Source organism: Arvicola amphibius, chromosome 4, assembly GCF_903992535.2.
Source record: "Arvicola amphibius chromosome 4, mArvAmp1.2, whole genome shotgun sequence".
In the NCBI taxonomy this organism is placed as follows: Eukaryota; Metazoa; Chordata; class Mammalia; order Rodentia; family Cricetidae; genus Arvicola; species Arvicola amphibius.
Window position 1 is genome coordinate 13,109,733 of NC_052050.1, and position 17,149 is coordinate 13,126,881.

At 38.3% G+C, this 17,149-nt stretch overlaps 1 protein-coding gene across 10 annotated transcripts in view; it reads right to left on the minus strand.

The window, feature by feature from the left end:
- Positions 1 to 17,149, minus strand: part of Cep112 (centrosomal protein 112) — a 387,843-nt gene that overhangs the window by 362,850 nt on the left and 7,844 nt on the right. For all 10 annotated transcript variants that reach the window (XM_038328187.1, XM_038328186.1, XM_038328182.1 and 7 more), the window contains 3 exons: positions 12,219 to 12,332; positions 8,440 to 8,630; positions 5,731 to 5,903 (listed from right to left, as the gene is read on the minus strand). In XM_038328187.1, coding sequence (XP_038184115.1) covers positions 5,731 to 5,903; positions 8,440 to 8,630; positions 12,219 to 12,324 — 470 coding nt within the window. In that variant the 5' untranslated portion in view covers positions 12,325 to 12,332. The remainder of the gene's footprint in view (positions 1 to 5,730; positions 5,904 to 8,439; positions 8,631 to 12,218; positions 12,333 to 17,149) is intronic.

A 17,149-nucleotide genomic window follows, 5' to 3' on the forward strand; every position in this document is an offset into this window, starting at 1 on the left:
AAAAAAAAAAAAAAAAAAAAAATTCTGCATTATTTATGCCGGGCGGTGGTGGCGCACGCCTTTAATCCCAGCACTCGGGAGGCAGAGGCAGGCGGATCTCTGTGAGTTCGAGGCCAGCCTGGTCTACAAGAGCTAGTTCCAGGACAGGCTCTAAAAAAGCTGCAGAGAAACCCTGTCTCGAAAAACCAAAAAAAAAAAAAAAAAAAAAAAAAAAAAAAAAAAAAAAAAAAAAAAAAAAAAAAAAAGAGACTGGACTCTAGAGGGGTTCCCAGGTATCCAAGGAGATGTCCCCAGCTTGTTCCTTGAGCAGCTGAGGAGAGGGCGCCTGAACTGGCCCTATACAATAGCCACTCTGATGAATATCTTGTATACTACCATAGAACCTTCATCTGGCGATGGATGGAGATAGAGATAGAGACCCACATTGGAGCACTGGACTGAGCTCCCAAGGTCCAAATGAGGAGTAGAAGGAGGGAGAACATGAGCAAGGAAGTCAGGTCCGCCAGGGGTTCACCCACCCACAGTGACAGTGGGGCCGATCTAATGGGAACTCACCAAGGCCAGCTGGACTGGGTCTGATGGAGCATGTGATCAAACCGGACTCTCTGAACATGGCTTACATGGAAGGTTGACTGAGAAGCCAAGGACAATGGCAATGTGTTTTGATTCTACTCCATGTACTGGCTTTGTGGGAACCTAGTCTGTTTGGATGCTCACCTTCCTAGACCTGGATGGAGGTGGGAGGACCTTGGACTTCCCACAGGTCAGGGAACCCTGACTGCTCTTTGGACTGGAGAGGGAGGGGAAGGTGGAGTGTGGGGAGGGGGAGGGAAATGGGAGGAGTGGAGGAGGTGAAAATTTGTAATAATAATAATAATAATAATAATAATAATAATAATAATGAAAAAACAAGGCGATTATCAGACCTCAATGGTTATGCTCTCCTTAGACAGGTGTTGTGAAGTCATAACCAACTAAAGTCAAACACAACTACAATATTTTTTTGTCAAAGTAAAGGTCAGATACTAAACACAAAAATGTAATAGAATTTTAATTAAAATAGTAGTGAAATTTGGATCAGTGGGTCTTCTAAAAGAAAACATAGGTAATGACATGAACATAAACCAAAGAATGTGAATGAAAGAAAGCAGAGAATCTGAGGAGTGATTGGTACTGGAATTTCTGCTGTAAAATGCTAAGTATACTAATGCATGATGTATATTTGGGCGACAAAAAGAAAGCATGATAATAAGGGCTAGAATATGGCCTCATAATACTTCCAGGGAGTGTGAAGCGAGGCTGCTTCCAGCCTACAAAGGAATAAAGGTAAAGGGAAGGTGTCATCTCCCCTGAATAGGGATCCTAACAAAAGGCTTCAAAAGGACTCTGCATCTTTAATAATATAAAAAGGCTAGGGCACAAACAGCATCATCTAAAATGCCATTAGAAATGCTTCACATACAAAAAGGTCTAAGTAAAGCAGGGTTTTATAAAGTGATCAAAAAAGAAACACTAAGGGGGAAAATCTTTTAAGATTAAAGAGGTTTTTCAAAGGACAAGTTGAAGTGGCTGTAAAATTTATGAGGCAGCATTAAACTTCAGTTCTAAGTAACAATAAATTATTCACTATAAAAACATACATGTGTCAAATATTATAAGCCTCTTAAACTTTTTAAAACAATTCTTACAGAAGTTATTAGATGTAGTAGGTCAACATTAACAGATATCAACTTCTTCGTTAGCACAGTATGACCACTCAGAGAAAAGAAGCCACCTTAGAGAGAAGAATGAAAGCGGGCTTTGGTGGGTTACTCAATGCCATGGCGAGCTGAATCACATGCAGGGTCTGCCTTGAATCAATCTTTGTAACTTTAGCTAAAATAAATGTCTCCATGTAAAACGACAAATATCTGTTAAGTAAAAATACTTGTGGATTAAAGCTTAAATAAAATTTAAATTTTAAAACAAATCAAGTCATAATTATTAAAGGAGTATGAAATACCCTGAGAAGGGTTTTATGACCCTAACTGACCATCAGCCTCATGTCACTGAGCTGAACAGAAAGACCTTTAGGCGTGTTGCCTGTTCCTCCAGTGTCGTGTCTCACAGAATAGACACCTCTACAGTGCATGACCATGTTCCCTCTACCATCTTATAAAATCTGCCTTCCCTCCACATTCTCTAAAAGTTCAATTCAAAAATTCTTTTGAACTACTACCAACGCCACAATACACCTACTTAGAAGGTCTTTGTACATAGTAAATTAAATATGTGTCAGTGACTAGTAATCTTCGCTAAGCACACATATAACTCAACTGAATATAAGGACTTAGGAAATTTTCAACATGCTTGCATCTGCTAGGAGGAACTGAAAATAAATTGCAAATATGAAAAATATCATTCCTACCTCGTGAAATTGGAATCTAACGGAAAAGCCAGGCACTAAACATCTGCAAATGTGATGAGTACTACAGAAAAACGTGGAGTCCCATAAGGAGAAGTGGCAGAGCCACCCGGATGGACTTGGGTGTCAGAGTTTTGTGTGGAGGACGGGTGAACTGATGAGAGCGTCACACAGTCCGTTCTCCACATGGCTTATCATTTAGTCAATAACTGCCACCTCGTAATCAAGTAACTTTTCATTAAAATTCATTTGATATTAAATAGTGGTGACTGCTAATTTTCACTATTAGGGGATGAGATTTGGAATACGCAGGAGATACACTTCTGGGCATAGCTGTAAGAATATTTGCAGAGAAGCTTAACTGGGGAAAGAAGCTCCACCTGAATGTGGGCAGTACATCCATGGACTGGGTGTTGAGCTGAGTGAAAAGGGAAAGTGGGAATCCAGGTGGGCACCAGCATTCATCTTCCTTCCCTCCGTAACTGCAGGCACAATGTGACCAGGCGCTTGCTGCCACACCTAGCCTGAAATGATGAACTCTGTTCCCTTAAAGTGTGACCTAGAACAAGCCCTCCCTCCTTAGATTGTTTTTATCAAATATTTTGTCCCTATAATGAGAAAAAAAGATAGCTAACACAGTGAACAAAAAACACTTTTTTTGTTTTGTTTTGTTTTTCTAGACAGGGTTTCTCTGTGTAGCCCTAACTGTCCTGGAACTCACTCTTCAGACCAGGCTGGCCTCCAGCTCACAGAGATCCACCTGCCTCTGCCTTCTGAGTGCTGGGATTAAAGGCTGCCACCACCACCCAGTCAACAAATGATTTTTAAGGTGTGAATTTATTATGTTTTCCTTTTCCAGTAAAGTGACTGGGTAACATGTAAATATTGTTTCCACTGAGGTTGGAAAGAAAGCTCAACAGTTTAGAGTTCTTGCTGATCTTCCAGGGGACCCTAGTTTGGATCCCAGCACCCAAGTTGGGCGGCTCACAACTGCCTATAACTCCAGCTCCGAGGAATCCATCTCCCTCTTCTGGAGTCCAGGGCAACCCCATACACATTATATATTCAACACAGATACACACATATAAACATAAATAAAAATAAAAATAAAATCTATTTTTCAAAGAAGAATTTTTCACTGTATTTTTCTCAAACTTTATCTTGTGGTCCAAAGAAGAAAATGTCCATTCAGCTAGACTCCTGCTAACGTCACGTATTTCCTGTCCTGAATCCTTTTATGCACACTTTAATCTTCCCAAGTATTTGCAAAATCCCATATGACTAGTGCACCAAAACTATCTGTGAACGTCTCTCATGTAAAGCAAGTTATAAATCACATCCAGGCAGTTTAAGCAGGTAACAGAAAAGTGATTATGTTACTTAATTTTGTACTTCCTTTCTTGAATTATTTGATTCCTCAATTGCATCCTTCTTTGCACTTTTGATACAATATTAACACAGAAAAACACTTTAAAGACTATTTAAAGAAAAAAGGCCCCTGCTCACTAAATACATATAAATAATGTGAAATTCACTAACAGCATACTACAGTAACAAAGTAACCTACTATAACTATCTATAACCTATGAACCATGGCTAACTTACAAAAAGATTACCAGGTTTTCATATTTTTAGAAGGAGCAAGAAAACTGATTGCTAATTTTGACAAATCCTTCAAAACCACTATTAAAGACAGCACTGTGCAAGGGAAGCAAAACCAATCTGCTCAGGTCACTGACTATAAGAAGATTTACAGTTTCCAACCCACGGTCAAGGGCCAAGACAAACTTTAGCTTTAGTGCCCTCTAAGACCACAAACTCCAGGTTCATGTCACCATTATACTTAGTAAGAAGCCCAAATTTTAGCTGAACTGTTCTTTAAAGAGAGGTCTCATGTAACCCAAGCTGGCCTCAAACTTACTGCATGGCTGAGGATGACCTTGAACTTTCTGATCCTTCTGCCTCCACCTACCCGGTGTTAGGATTTAAAGCATATACTGCTATGATCAGGTTTTGCAGTGCTGGGGATCAAACCCAGAGCTTCATGCATGCTAGGTAAGCATTCAACTAAGCAACATCCCTAGCCCCTAGCTCAAGTCTTAATACAAATTTTAGCAAACAATGCCTAGATTTTGCAGTCAAACAAGCCATTATATTTCTCCTCATTTACAGAACACAATCTCTCTTCCACAATGCCATTTAGCTGCTAAGAGGCTAAAAATTATTCTGTAACTTTACCTCCTATTTTAATTCTCTATGGATATAAAAATAAACATTAACATCATCTAATACAACTCGTTCATTCACTTCTTACTCTTCTAAATATATCATTAATGCTATCATATCTTCCTTCACTTTTTCTCCATTCTAATTTGTTTCCGCTTTCTAATAAAGTTATTTCATGGACTCTTTAGTTTGTGTTCAACTGTTCTTTACCATCATAATATCTCCAATCTAAAAGACACACAACCAGACCACATCTATAATGGATGCATTTCTAATTACTAATAATATTTCCACATTTAACAAGAAATGGACCAAAGACACTATAGTGGACAAGAACGACTTCTTTGTTAGTAGAAACAAATTCATAAAATTAAAATTAAAATTACCGAATGGCCAGACGTGAAGGATGAAGTGTGACACATGTCAAATGATACAGCCAATGTTTCTAACATTTCAAGAAACTCCAGTGTCAACAGGAAATTTCAAAATTTAATAAAAACAAAAGTTTATATCTCTCCCTCTTAAAGACAAAAAGTTATACTACAACAATTACAGCCTTTTGGTACATTTTTATAACTTAGGAAGTTTATTTTAATTTGTACTAAAAATACTATATAGGCTTGATCCTCTACTGAAAAAGCAGTTGAATGGGTCACATTTATATTCTTATTTTACAAAATAAAATAGTGAACACAAGTCAGTGAGGTAGGGGAGAGATATTCTAGCAGAAGATGCAACATGGATGTGCAGAAGTGTCATATTCTGATGACATCTCTGGCAATGCTGTTTGCATTGTCATAAAGGAAACATGTAACCAGGTACACTTTTCAAACTATGAAATACACACACAAACATACAAAAAGAGAGTTAACTGATATTCATAAAACTACTTAAAATGTAACATAATCTTCTTAAATATGTAGTAAAATGTTAAAACCTATTATTTTTACTTACCTAACATCTATTCACAGCCCTCAACATTAGTAAAAATACAATGTAAAGCAAAACCTTATGATTAATAAGAAAAAAGCTCCAACATATCAGTCAGTTGCAAAAGCAGAGTAAAATTTCCAAACTTGAGATTCAACTCCGCAGCGTACCTTTGGACACCACCTGCCGACAGCAGCACCGAGCTGTCTTCTCCAGAAGAAAACTGCCATGACTCACTCAATCTGTGTTCGCCTGGCTCCAGCTCGCCCACCACCCAGTCTGGTAATTTCTCTGGGCTTGAACCTTTTGGTTGTGCTGGATTTGGTTCATCAAAATAGATGGACTGGTTTTTAAAAATAAGAGAAATAATTTTTGTAAAATGTACTATAAACAAAACACTTAAGATCCCCATCAACTTTTAAATTTGACAAAAGCTTTCCAAATATCCAGTTTAAGTACAACTATAGACAAATATATAAAATTTATCATTGAATACATAATAAATTATGCAATACTAAAATAATAAAATGGTTAACATATTTACATTTCAGTGATGTTCTACTACACAAGAAACCTAATGAACAACAAAATTACATGGCAGATAAAGCTGGGAATAATTATTTACATAAGGAAATGATATTAGTATTATAATTGTGGTTCTCAACCTTCCTAATGCTGTGACCCTTTAATAAAGTTTCTCAATTTGTGATGACCCCTAACCATAAAATTATTTTAGTTGCTGCCACATAACTGTGATTTTGCTACTGTTCTGAATCGTAACGTAAATTTTTTGGAGAAAAAGCTTTGACAAAGGGGTTGCAACCCACAGGAGAACTAGTGTTTTATAGTTAAATGGAAAACTTTTAAAATTATATCCTATTCTATTTTTTCCTATAACCATCAATTAATCTGCACATACAGGCACATATACACACAAAATCAGTATTTGGAGAAATCACAATTAAAATGTGCCAGAAATTAAAACTAAAATTAAAAGCGCCTCGATGAGGTGGGAACTACAAAGTCAGAGACATGGTATTTGGTTCTAACCATATTGTTCACTCCCTGGGAGGTCAGGAAAAGCTCTGGCCTTCTTAGTATCATTTGTGAAATAAAGTTCTCCCTACAATTTTATGACACTGACTATGGATGGAAAAATGTGACACAATATATTCATATCCCGACATCTACTGTTCCTCCCAAACACTCCATTTTAGACACTCAGACGGCATTAGCCCAGGAGTGTCAATGAGCCAGGTGCATGATAAGGTTTCTGGAGAAAACTCTACCTGTGTAACCATCACCTAAGTCTACAGAAGCCCTCGAGGGGCTACTCTTCAGGAAATGGTCACACGTGACCCCTTTATCTTAAATCTGAAATGAAAGATGATTCCTTTTTAAATGAGATACAGTTATCTTGGTTACTCTCTGCTTCTCTTCCCATGGTTTAAGTTATTTACAGTGAACCATGGCTATACATATTATTGGAAAATGCCACAAATAAGTTTTAAATTGGGTGCTATTGTAAGTTGGAATAGATTCTCATAAACTCTGTATCTATCTCCAGCAAGGTCTATTTGCATAGTATACACCGAGTGCTGGCTAGTTCCACATCAACTTGGTACAAGCTATAGCTATGTGAGAAGAGAGAACCTCAGCTGAGACTGGCCCATGTGCTTCACTGGATGTGGAAAGTGCCAGCTCACTGCAGGCAGCACCACCCGGAGGCTGGTGGAGCTGGGTACTATAAGAAAGCAGGCTGAACAGGCTATAAGGAGCAAGCCAGTAAGCAGCATCCCTCCATGGCCTCTGCTTCAGTTCTGTTTCCAAGTTCAGTTCCTGCCTTGACTTCCTTCAATGGACTGTGATGTGAAAGTGTAAGCAAAATGAACACTTTCCTCCCCAAGTTGTTACTGTCATGATGTTTTATCACAGCAATAGAACCCTTGAGTAAGGCAATATCTACTCATAGTCACTGAGTAGTTGTCTTAGAGGTCTCAGTATAGTACAAACAACTCCATGCTGTCTGTTATTTTGGGAATCTTGTGGAGATGGGGAATGAAAGCTTCTCAGACAATAGAGAGACTGGTGTACTCATTCTAATGTCAATAAAATACACAGAGTCATCTACCTGCTTTCCCCAATACTGCTGATCTTGGCATAAGCAAAACATATGGTACTCCTTTTACAATGGATAATAGCATTCAAAGTTTTTGTGTCCTGCCACCAACAAAAGGAATTATCCTCTGGTGTGTAGCATGTGATGATACTAAGTTTTGATTAGTAAATTGCTAAAATGTACAGAAATTTTGTATTAATTTTGTAATAATTCTAACATTATGTATCAACTGCAGTTAGCTGTCCAATTAGATATGATACTCATAACCTACACAAACCAAGAGGCAAGTCTATGTTTACAAGGAGCAAGATGGGGACAACCAACTAGCCATAAAATAACTACCTCATAACAAAGCTGATAACAATCAAATCACTATAGAAAACTATTTTTAAATACTAATTTAATATTATCAACAGACTAGAAAGGAACCGCTAAAAGCCATTAAACTGATATGTTAAACAAAATATATGAAAGAATTAATAAACTAGAATTTATTGAAATACTTAACATATTAAGAGTCAATTTGAAAATCAGTAAGTAATTAAGGCCAATTTTAAAATTCATTTTTATATAAGGGAATATAGGTGAATAAAATATTAAAAAAATGTTTTCTATTGAAAATGGGAAAAATGAATGAAAGTTTTAATTTATGTATTATCTAGCACATATAACTCAATATTATTTCCTTCCCAAAAGGGATGCTATATCGTAGTCACTTTTAAGGAAATGAAACTGCTCTGCAGTGGTCAATGGTACTTACCATATATGATGGTAATGTTTTTAGCGTTCCTGACTCAGGACGGTGTGTAAAAGGGCCTTCCAGGACTCCTCGCCTAAGCATGTGCAGTAACAGCTTTGCATACAGGTTCCGGTTCCTCCTACCCAGGAGTCCTGCACCTGTTCCCGAGGGCTCACACAGCTTTCTGATCCAAAGAGCACACCTCTGCCGTTCTGTATGTACAGAAGAACTATATGAAATATGATGTCAGGGATGAAATATTAAATTATAAAGACTATATAAGGACCTACCATAATCTAGAAGGGGAATAGCCAACTTCCTAAAAAGCCCAATTGTAAATACTCCAAGCTTTTGGAATCATGTGATTTCTGGTGTAACTTACTCTAGTTTACCACCTCATCAAGAAAATATTAATAAACTATATGCAAGCAAACGGTGTGGCAACATTTCAACAAACTTTACAACACCAATTAAAAAATGGTTGTGGGCTGGAAAAAAAGACTGTACGCTCCCAGTCTAGAGTTCACTTTATTAGTTATGTGCAGCTGGGCAACACAAATATGAATACATATTTTCATAAAAACAAGATTCCTGGGATCTGTCATTGATAGTTAATAAAAATAAAATTTCTGAATACTACTAAACATGTTTTAGATAAAATTTTGCATCAATAAAGTAACTTTAGATATACTGAAAAGACTTCTCTAAATCCTAACTACACAAACATAGAAAGCTAAGCACATATTAACTCAAAAATTTAATCCAAGCATTTTATCTATTAAAGCCAATAATTCCAGGGGATTTGTAGCAGATTCAAGGCTTTCTTTTACTATCGCTAAAATAATTGAGTGAATAATTTCATGAAATAATTATCCTTCTAAAAAAACTACCTAAAAATGCAGCATATTTAATCCACATAACCCACTGAGTGTATTATCTAGCTGTGACGCAGGATTTTTTAACTCACATGAACACTACTCTGATATTTTTATCAGTCTAACTTAATTTGTGGATTACATATATTATAAAAATCACTAATCTCTTGGCTTATAGAAGGTCATAATCATTTATTGTTTTGCCTACAAAAAAATCACTAAGTCTGGATTTACCACTTTGTAATCTCACTACAGGCATGAGAGGTAGATCTCTTTTAAAAGTGTGCATTTTTGCTCTGAAAATTATATGAACACTAAACAAACTTTATGAATATCCAGTGTACTTTAAACAAACAGAAAATACATAAGTAGAATTGGTAAACTTGAGCAAATAATTAAAAATATGATATTGTCATGTCTTCTAGCAAACTGACATCTACATTATATTCAATGCATGCACTTTGGTACACCTTGATTAATGAAGAGCTTAGTTCTCTACTTAAAATGGTAGAAAAGCCCACTGTGAAAGGTAGCTTTAGCTGTAAGACTAGATGAGCTGGTACAAACTTCTAGTCTCTCTCTCTCTCTCTCTCTCTCTCTCTCTCTCTCTCTCTCTCTCTCTCTTTTTTTGTTCCTTTGTTTCTTTTTGTTTCTGTTTTTTGAGGCAGGGTTTTTCTGTGGATCTCTGGTGTCCTGGAGCTCACTCTGTAGACCAGGCTGGCCTCAAACTCACAGAGATCGCCTGCCTCTGACTCTCTGAGTGCTGGGATTAAAAGCGTGCACCACCATCACCCAGAGAAATTTCTAGTTCTTAAATGGGATGAGTTCCTACATGTTCATTATGAAGTAGTAAAAGAGGACCATGAATGTTCCACATAGATGATGTGTATGAACTTAGGGTTATATTTAAGAATTCTAAATACCTAAAACCCATTTTTTAAAAAGACAAAATATGAGAATAGTTTGATTTGAAATACATTTATAATGGAAAATCCTAATATAAAATTTTCTTAATTGGCAGATCCAAGACAAAAAAAAGGAAAAATTAAGTGCTTATCAAAGTTCTACAATCAACATGGGTGTCCATCAATGGGAAAATAAATAAAATATGGGATTTATATATAATATGATTTTATTTAGACATAAGAACAAAATAATGTCATCTGCAGGAAGTGAAATGAACTACATATCACCATGTTAAGCAAAACAAACCAGATTCAGGAAGACAAATATCACACATTTCTCTCATACACAGAATCTAGACATTAAAAAATGACATGGAAATAAGAAGGGTCACTATTACAGAAGAGGAAAGGAAAAGCAGAAGTGGGGGGAGAGATAAGAGAGAACAATAAAGGAAATGACCATGATCAAAGTAAATATAATGTTCATAACATATATAAAAATGTCATAACGAAACCCATTATTTTGTGTAATTAACATGTGGTAATTTTTAAGAGGTAGTGAGTATCAGAAGAGGATATGATACCCATCTATCATTATGTGTTACCAGAAGTCATCGTGAGTCAGAGACAGATGTGAAGGAATGGAACCTGAAGCCATGAGATCTGAAGAGCAACAGAAGAAGAAAGGAAAGGCTACGGACCAACAAGGTAAAAAAAGAGGCACAGGATATGGTTCAAGGGAAGGTCAGAGAAGGCTGCAGGCTCCGGAACAACGGCCAAGCAAAGCTGCATCATTTCTATGTCACACTCGCGTCTCTCAATGCAGCTCCAAATAAGTCTGTAGCATTAAGTCAGCCCCTCACTTTGAATATAAAGTGCACTCAGATATCTCAGGGACATGAGAACTTGGAAGAACAAAAAGCCATAGCTTCTCAGGTTCACTCCACACCGCCTACTCAATGTCTACCAAATCTACCAATTACTCATTACCCCTATAGTCAATAATACAACCACTGCAGCTTAGAGGAACTCCTTGAGCCCTACATTTTATGCAGCCCTCTAATGCATTAAAATTTCTGTAAATCTATGTTGAAACAAAGGTTCTCATTCCAAAAGTACAAATAACAGGGCAGAAATGAAAGCAACAGAAACTCATTCATAGTTATCAGCTGGTCAGATTTAAAGAGTCAGAGGTTAACAATGGGTCCATGAACTGGAAGTCACTTCCAAGGAGGAGGGAAAAGACAGAGTGAAGAAAGAGAAGTAACTAACTTTTAAGATCTCGTGCTTTAAGCTCATGGCATGAGCCATGGCATCACAATAAAATCCTGTCAAAGCTTAGAGGACTCTGCTACTAAATTTTTAGTTACCCAGGAACAGCTCAAAGTAAACAATCCTACATCAATGATAAACATTAGCATTAAGTAAGTTTTTTAAAAAGGAATTTCAACTTTATTTCCATTTTGACACTTCACTTGTATAACATCTAATCCTAATTGAAGATATTCAGAATCACCAAGGAAACATATTTCTGGGTGTGTTTGTGACGGTGTTTCCAGAAAAATTTAACTAAGGAGGAGAGACCCATGCTCTATGTGGGCAGCATCATTCCACAGGCTGGAGGACCCAGACTGAAGCTGAGAAGCAGCATTCTCTGCTCTCTGTTTCCTGACTACAGATGCAATGTGACTGGCTGCTCAAGCCCCAGACACAAGGCCCTCCCCACCATAATGGACTGACCCTCAAACTGGGAACCAAAACAAGCTCTTCAGGTATTTTGTCATAGCAATAATAAAACCATTAGTAGTTATATAACTGTTTTGATTAGGTATTCTTATTTTTAATGTTAAGGATCTTATTTCAGCTAGATATGGTGGCACATGCCTATAATCCAAGTACTGGGGAGGCTGAGGCAGTATGTTGGAGGCTATTCTGATCTACAAAGTGAACATCAGTCTAGCCAGGGCTACATAGTAAGAATATCTCAAAAACAAGAGTCTAATTTCAAACACAATCTTACCTGACCTGTGGGGTAATTTTAGAACAAAAGGCTTCATATCTACCACAAAGTGATCAAATTCTGCATCCAGTTTCTCCCATTTTTCTTCTTCATTTTCCATTTCCATAATCCGTTCTATGAAAGAGTTAAAATTAGGCATCAAGTATCTGTATGAGGAAAGCTAAGAAACCATGAGAAAACACGTTAAAGAAAACTTGTCAGTTAAATACCAGTCCTCCTTAATTGACTGCTAGATTCAGTGAAATTCAGATCAAAACTCAGACAAGCTGATTCTAAATTTTATATGAGAAGGTAAAAGAATCCGAGTAGCAGCAAAAGTTTTGAAGAAGCGTGAAGTTGGAGGCTCAGATCACCTTATTATAAGCTGAACTATAGTAGTCGACATTACAGTGCTGCCTAGAGAACAGATAGACCAGAAAAACAGAACAGAAAGCACAAATGGAACAATAAAAGTATGGACTCTTGGTATCCAACAAAGGCATAATCAGAGAGAAATGACAAATTGTATAACAAATAATTCTAAATGTAACAATAATACTAAACTACGCATGTAAATTGAGTTCAAATGAATATTGGACCTAAATGTAAACTGTAAAAATTGAATATAAAGGAAAAGATCTCCTTGACTTTATCAAAGCAAAAAGAAAAAGAAAAAAAGAAAAAAAAGAAAGAAAAAGATTACCTACAAAATAAAAAAACTGATATATAATATTGTATTTCAGCTCACCCCAACCCCCCAAAAAATCCTGCCAGCTTTGATCTGCAAAGACCCTAAATAAAGACTGGGAAAAATTCTTGCAAATTCTGAATTCATAAGTAACTTACATCAATAGCACATGAGCGACTGGGGAATTATAGAGCTCTGTGGTACAGTGTTGTGTGCTGTGAGGCCCTGGTTCAAACTCCAGCACAGAAAAATAGCATTAATAAGGAAAATATGAATAATTCTCATCACTTGACCATAAGAATAAAAACCATTCAATAAAAATAATGACAAAAATCAATACCTTTGACAGTAATTAATTGTATATTTTATTTTTTTATATTTATTTATTATGTATACAATATTCTGTCAGTGTGTGTGCCTGCATGCCAGAAGAGGGCACCAGATCTCATTACAGATGGTTGTGAGCCACCATGTGGTTGCTGGGAATTGAACTCAGGAACTTTGGAAGAGCAGGCAATGCTCTTAACCGCTGAGCCATCTCTCCAGCCCCCGCTCATTTTTTTTTATATTTATTTATTTATTATGTACACAATATTCTGTCAGTGTGTGTGCCTGCAGGCCAGAAGAGGGCACCAGATCTCATTACAGATGGTTGTGAGCCACCATGTGGTTGCTGGGAATTGAACTCAGGAACTTTGGAAGAGCAGGCAATGCTCTTAACCGCTGAGCCATCTCTCCAGCCCCTAATTGTATATTTTAAAAAGATAAGAGAGATGATAAAAAGAAATAAATTATAAGATTCTGGAATGATGGTACCAACTACCCTACTGTCATTACAGACTGTATACACGGTTTTAAATACAGCGATGAATCCTCCAAACATAGATAACTCCTATGTGTCTGTTATATTTTATTTTAGTAATTATATTTTAAATTATATTATTTAAATAAGTTATATTATATTTTAAAACATCAATCCGTTCACCAAAGAAAAAATACAAATAATGGCAATTATGCACATAAAAAGATGCTCAACATCACTAGTCACTAAGGAGGTGAAAAGCAAAACCATACTGCAGTACCCCAACAACACATGAGGACAGACAAAATTAAGTCAAGAAATGCAAAACGGTGGTGAGAATGGAGAATACAGAACTCTGATGTGCTGCCGGCCAGAAAGTAAAATGACAAAGGACTTTCTGGAAATCGTTTGTCTTTCAAAGCTGATCATGCACTCACCATATGACCAAAAACTCCCAGATGAAATGTAAGATCTATTCTCACACCAAAAGTGCAGATGTGGTGGCCTGAGTGACTTTAAAACTCAACAGTGGAAGCAGTCCACAAATTGTAATACGATCACACATACTAACGCTGCACTCAGCAACCAAAACAAGAAAAACCACAGAGAAAGAACTCCTTTTCAAAAGGTTATGTTCTGGGATTAAAGGCATGCACCACCACCACCCAGTACTTGGGAGGCAGAGGCAGACGGATCTCCGTGAGTTCGAGGCCAGCCTGGTCTACAAGAGCTAGTTCCAGGACAGGCACCAAAAACTACAAAGAAACCCTGTCTCGAAAAAAAAAAAAAAACCTCACAAAACACACACACACACACACACACACACACACAAAGCCAAAAGGTTATGTGCTAAGTCTGTTAATATGAGGTCCCAGAAAAGGAAAAAGACTTTAGCAGCGAGAACAGCCAATGGTCATAGATCATCAGCAAAGGAGAGTCTGAATAGAGAGGATATGCACCAGTAAACTACCAGTGGTATCTAACTGTTCTGCACATGAACTGCTGACAAGATTGTGAAGTCTGTACAAGTGTAAGAATTCACTGAACTGTATGCTAAAATCTTAAAAGTCCTTAATTCCCCCCCCCCACACACCTTTAAAAATATTAACTCTTCACATACACTGACAAAACCAGAAACAAATATCTTTTGTTAAAAATATATCCAGGAAGTAGCAAGATGACTCAGTTGCTAAAGAGCTTACTGCTTAAGCATGGGGACCTGAGTTTGGATCCCCAGTACTACATAAAAAACCCAGGCATGGGGACACGTGTTTGTAATCCTTCTGTAGTGGAGGCAGACAGGCGGGTTCCTGGAATTCCCAGGACACCCAGTCTACCAATAGATGAACCCCAGGTTCAGTGAAAGACCTGTCTCAAAGTGGGAGAAGGTGACATCTGGTCTACACACACACACACACACACACACACACACACCTTCAACCCTTACCTGTAGCACAAACATGTAATGTCATTTCTCAGAATGCTCAATGCCTACCTTGGTTACAGCGTGGTCTGGAGGCAAACCTGGACTATTTATACAGATGTTGTCTCCAAATAACAAGTAAAAGAGAGCCGAGTGTAGTTTAGTAAGGGGTACAGTACTTGTCTATCATGTCTGAGGCCTAGGTTCAATCTACAGGTCCTCGAAAAATTAATTTTATGTGTATTAAAACTGATGAAAAATTCCACAATCAATGTCTATTTAAACTGTGAGCTACCCAACTTGTCACGTACTTACAACTGACGGACTGGGGAGAGCTCTGCTCTTCCTTCAAAGCTGTCCCGTGCCACAGTTGAGCATTACCCTGTGAAACAAGGCTCCAATGTCACAGTTTCACACAGTGTCTACAGCCTCCTGTCCTGTCTCGGCCAGTGACCCTACCTTCCACTGTTCCCTCACGTCCCTCACAGCCATGAGAGGGAGCTAAGGCCTCACTATTGCACACAGGCATGTGGTTTCTTCAGTCTTTCATTCTCTCCACCCAACACCGCCTGGGAGGCAAACACTGGCTAAGATCCCAGCTATTGCTTCTTCCACAATCGCCTCTTTGGGGCTTCAAATCATCTGGCTACACGCTTGCTTTCTGTTCCCATTAGAAACAGGGTCTGCACCTGATAGCAGCACCTTCTCCGTGGACGCTCACCTGCACCTCTCTCCTTCCTCCTCCCATCCCACATCCTCTTCCCTTGGCAACACTCTCTAACCAAGGAGCCACTCCAGAAAGACGGCACTGTCTGGGAGTTGGATGGCTCTTTGAAGAGCTGACTTTTGACCAGTCCACAGAGCAATGCCCAAAACTTAACATACACCTTAATCAGTTGTGACTTTTTTCTCAGTTTAAGAAAAAAAATAGCTCATAAAAAATAGATGGTACTCACCCTACTAAAATGGTGCTCCTCCCACCTCTCGAAGGAGGGCACATCTTTACATCCTTACCTGGCCACTGTTCCTACACCCCAGCCAGCAGCAATTCTCCTTTCCAATATGGTATCTCCTTCTATCACTTCTTAACCATCACTCACCTACTCCCCCTTATTTCAAATTCTCAGTCTCACTGGCTCCTTCCCCTCCTGTGTCACCCCTCAGTCTGGCCTTCCACGCACCAATCCACTCTTACTTTCCTTCCAGCTCCATGCTCCATGGCAATCACCCGTTCCACTCAAGCAGGCTGCTGAGCCCTTCAGAGTTCCCCGTCTCCCTGGTACCATACCTCACAGCACCTTACCCTCCTTATGGTTCTACTCCCATGCCTAGTACCACTCACTACTCCTAGAAATGCATCTTTGACTTCAATAGCTCACTCCCTCCCGCATTGCTGCCTCCCAGGTCCTTTCTTCTCAGTCTCCCAACGGCTCATTTCCCCAGGCACCATTAAGTCCAGATTCTGCATTGCTCTTTCCTGGGTTTTCTTAGAATCCAACTTTTTACCTTCTCTCTGGGCAGTCACAATCGGTACTGGTAGTTTGCTTATGCTGTTTACCTTAAATTTTATTGCTAACTTACTCTCTTCTTGCAGTTCCACACTCATATTTACAGCAGCTTCCTGGACCTATTCTGTAATGTCCTATTTGTTACGAAGAAAAGGAAACTCTTTACAGTTGTCTCCGTATGCTGAGTGGTAGCATCACCTGTTTCATCTTCCCTGCTGGACACATCCAGGTTTCCATTATCTACACTCTCCACAAGGCAGCCCAGGACAAGCACACAGAATCCCCAGCTTCTCTACTCCCACTGCACTCTACCAGAGAAAACCCTGTGTACCACTAACTTGTACTACTACAATGACCCCATGACCTGCCTTCCAATGAGCCCTGTCTCTACCTGAGAAAAGGTGATGCTAATCATAACAATTTCAAATCTCTCTGCTGCTCTATCTCTAGATAGACAGTATCCCTACAGGATACTTTACAGACCCTATGTGAGCCGTGTAAGTGCCTTCCCATTTAGGCCTATCTCTTACC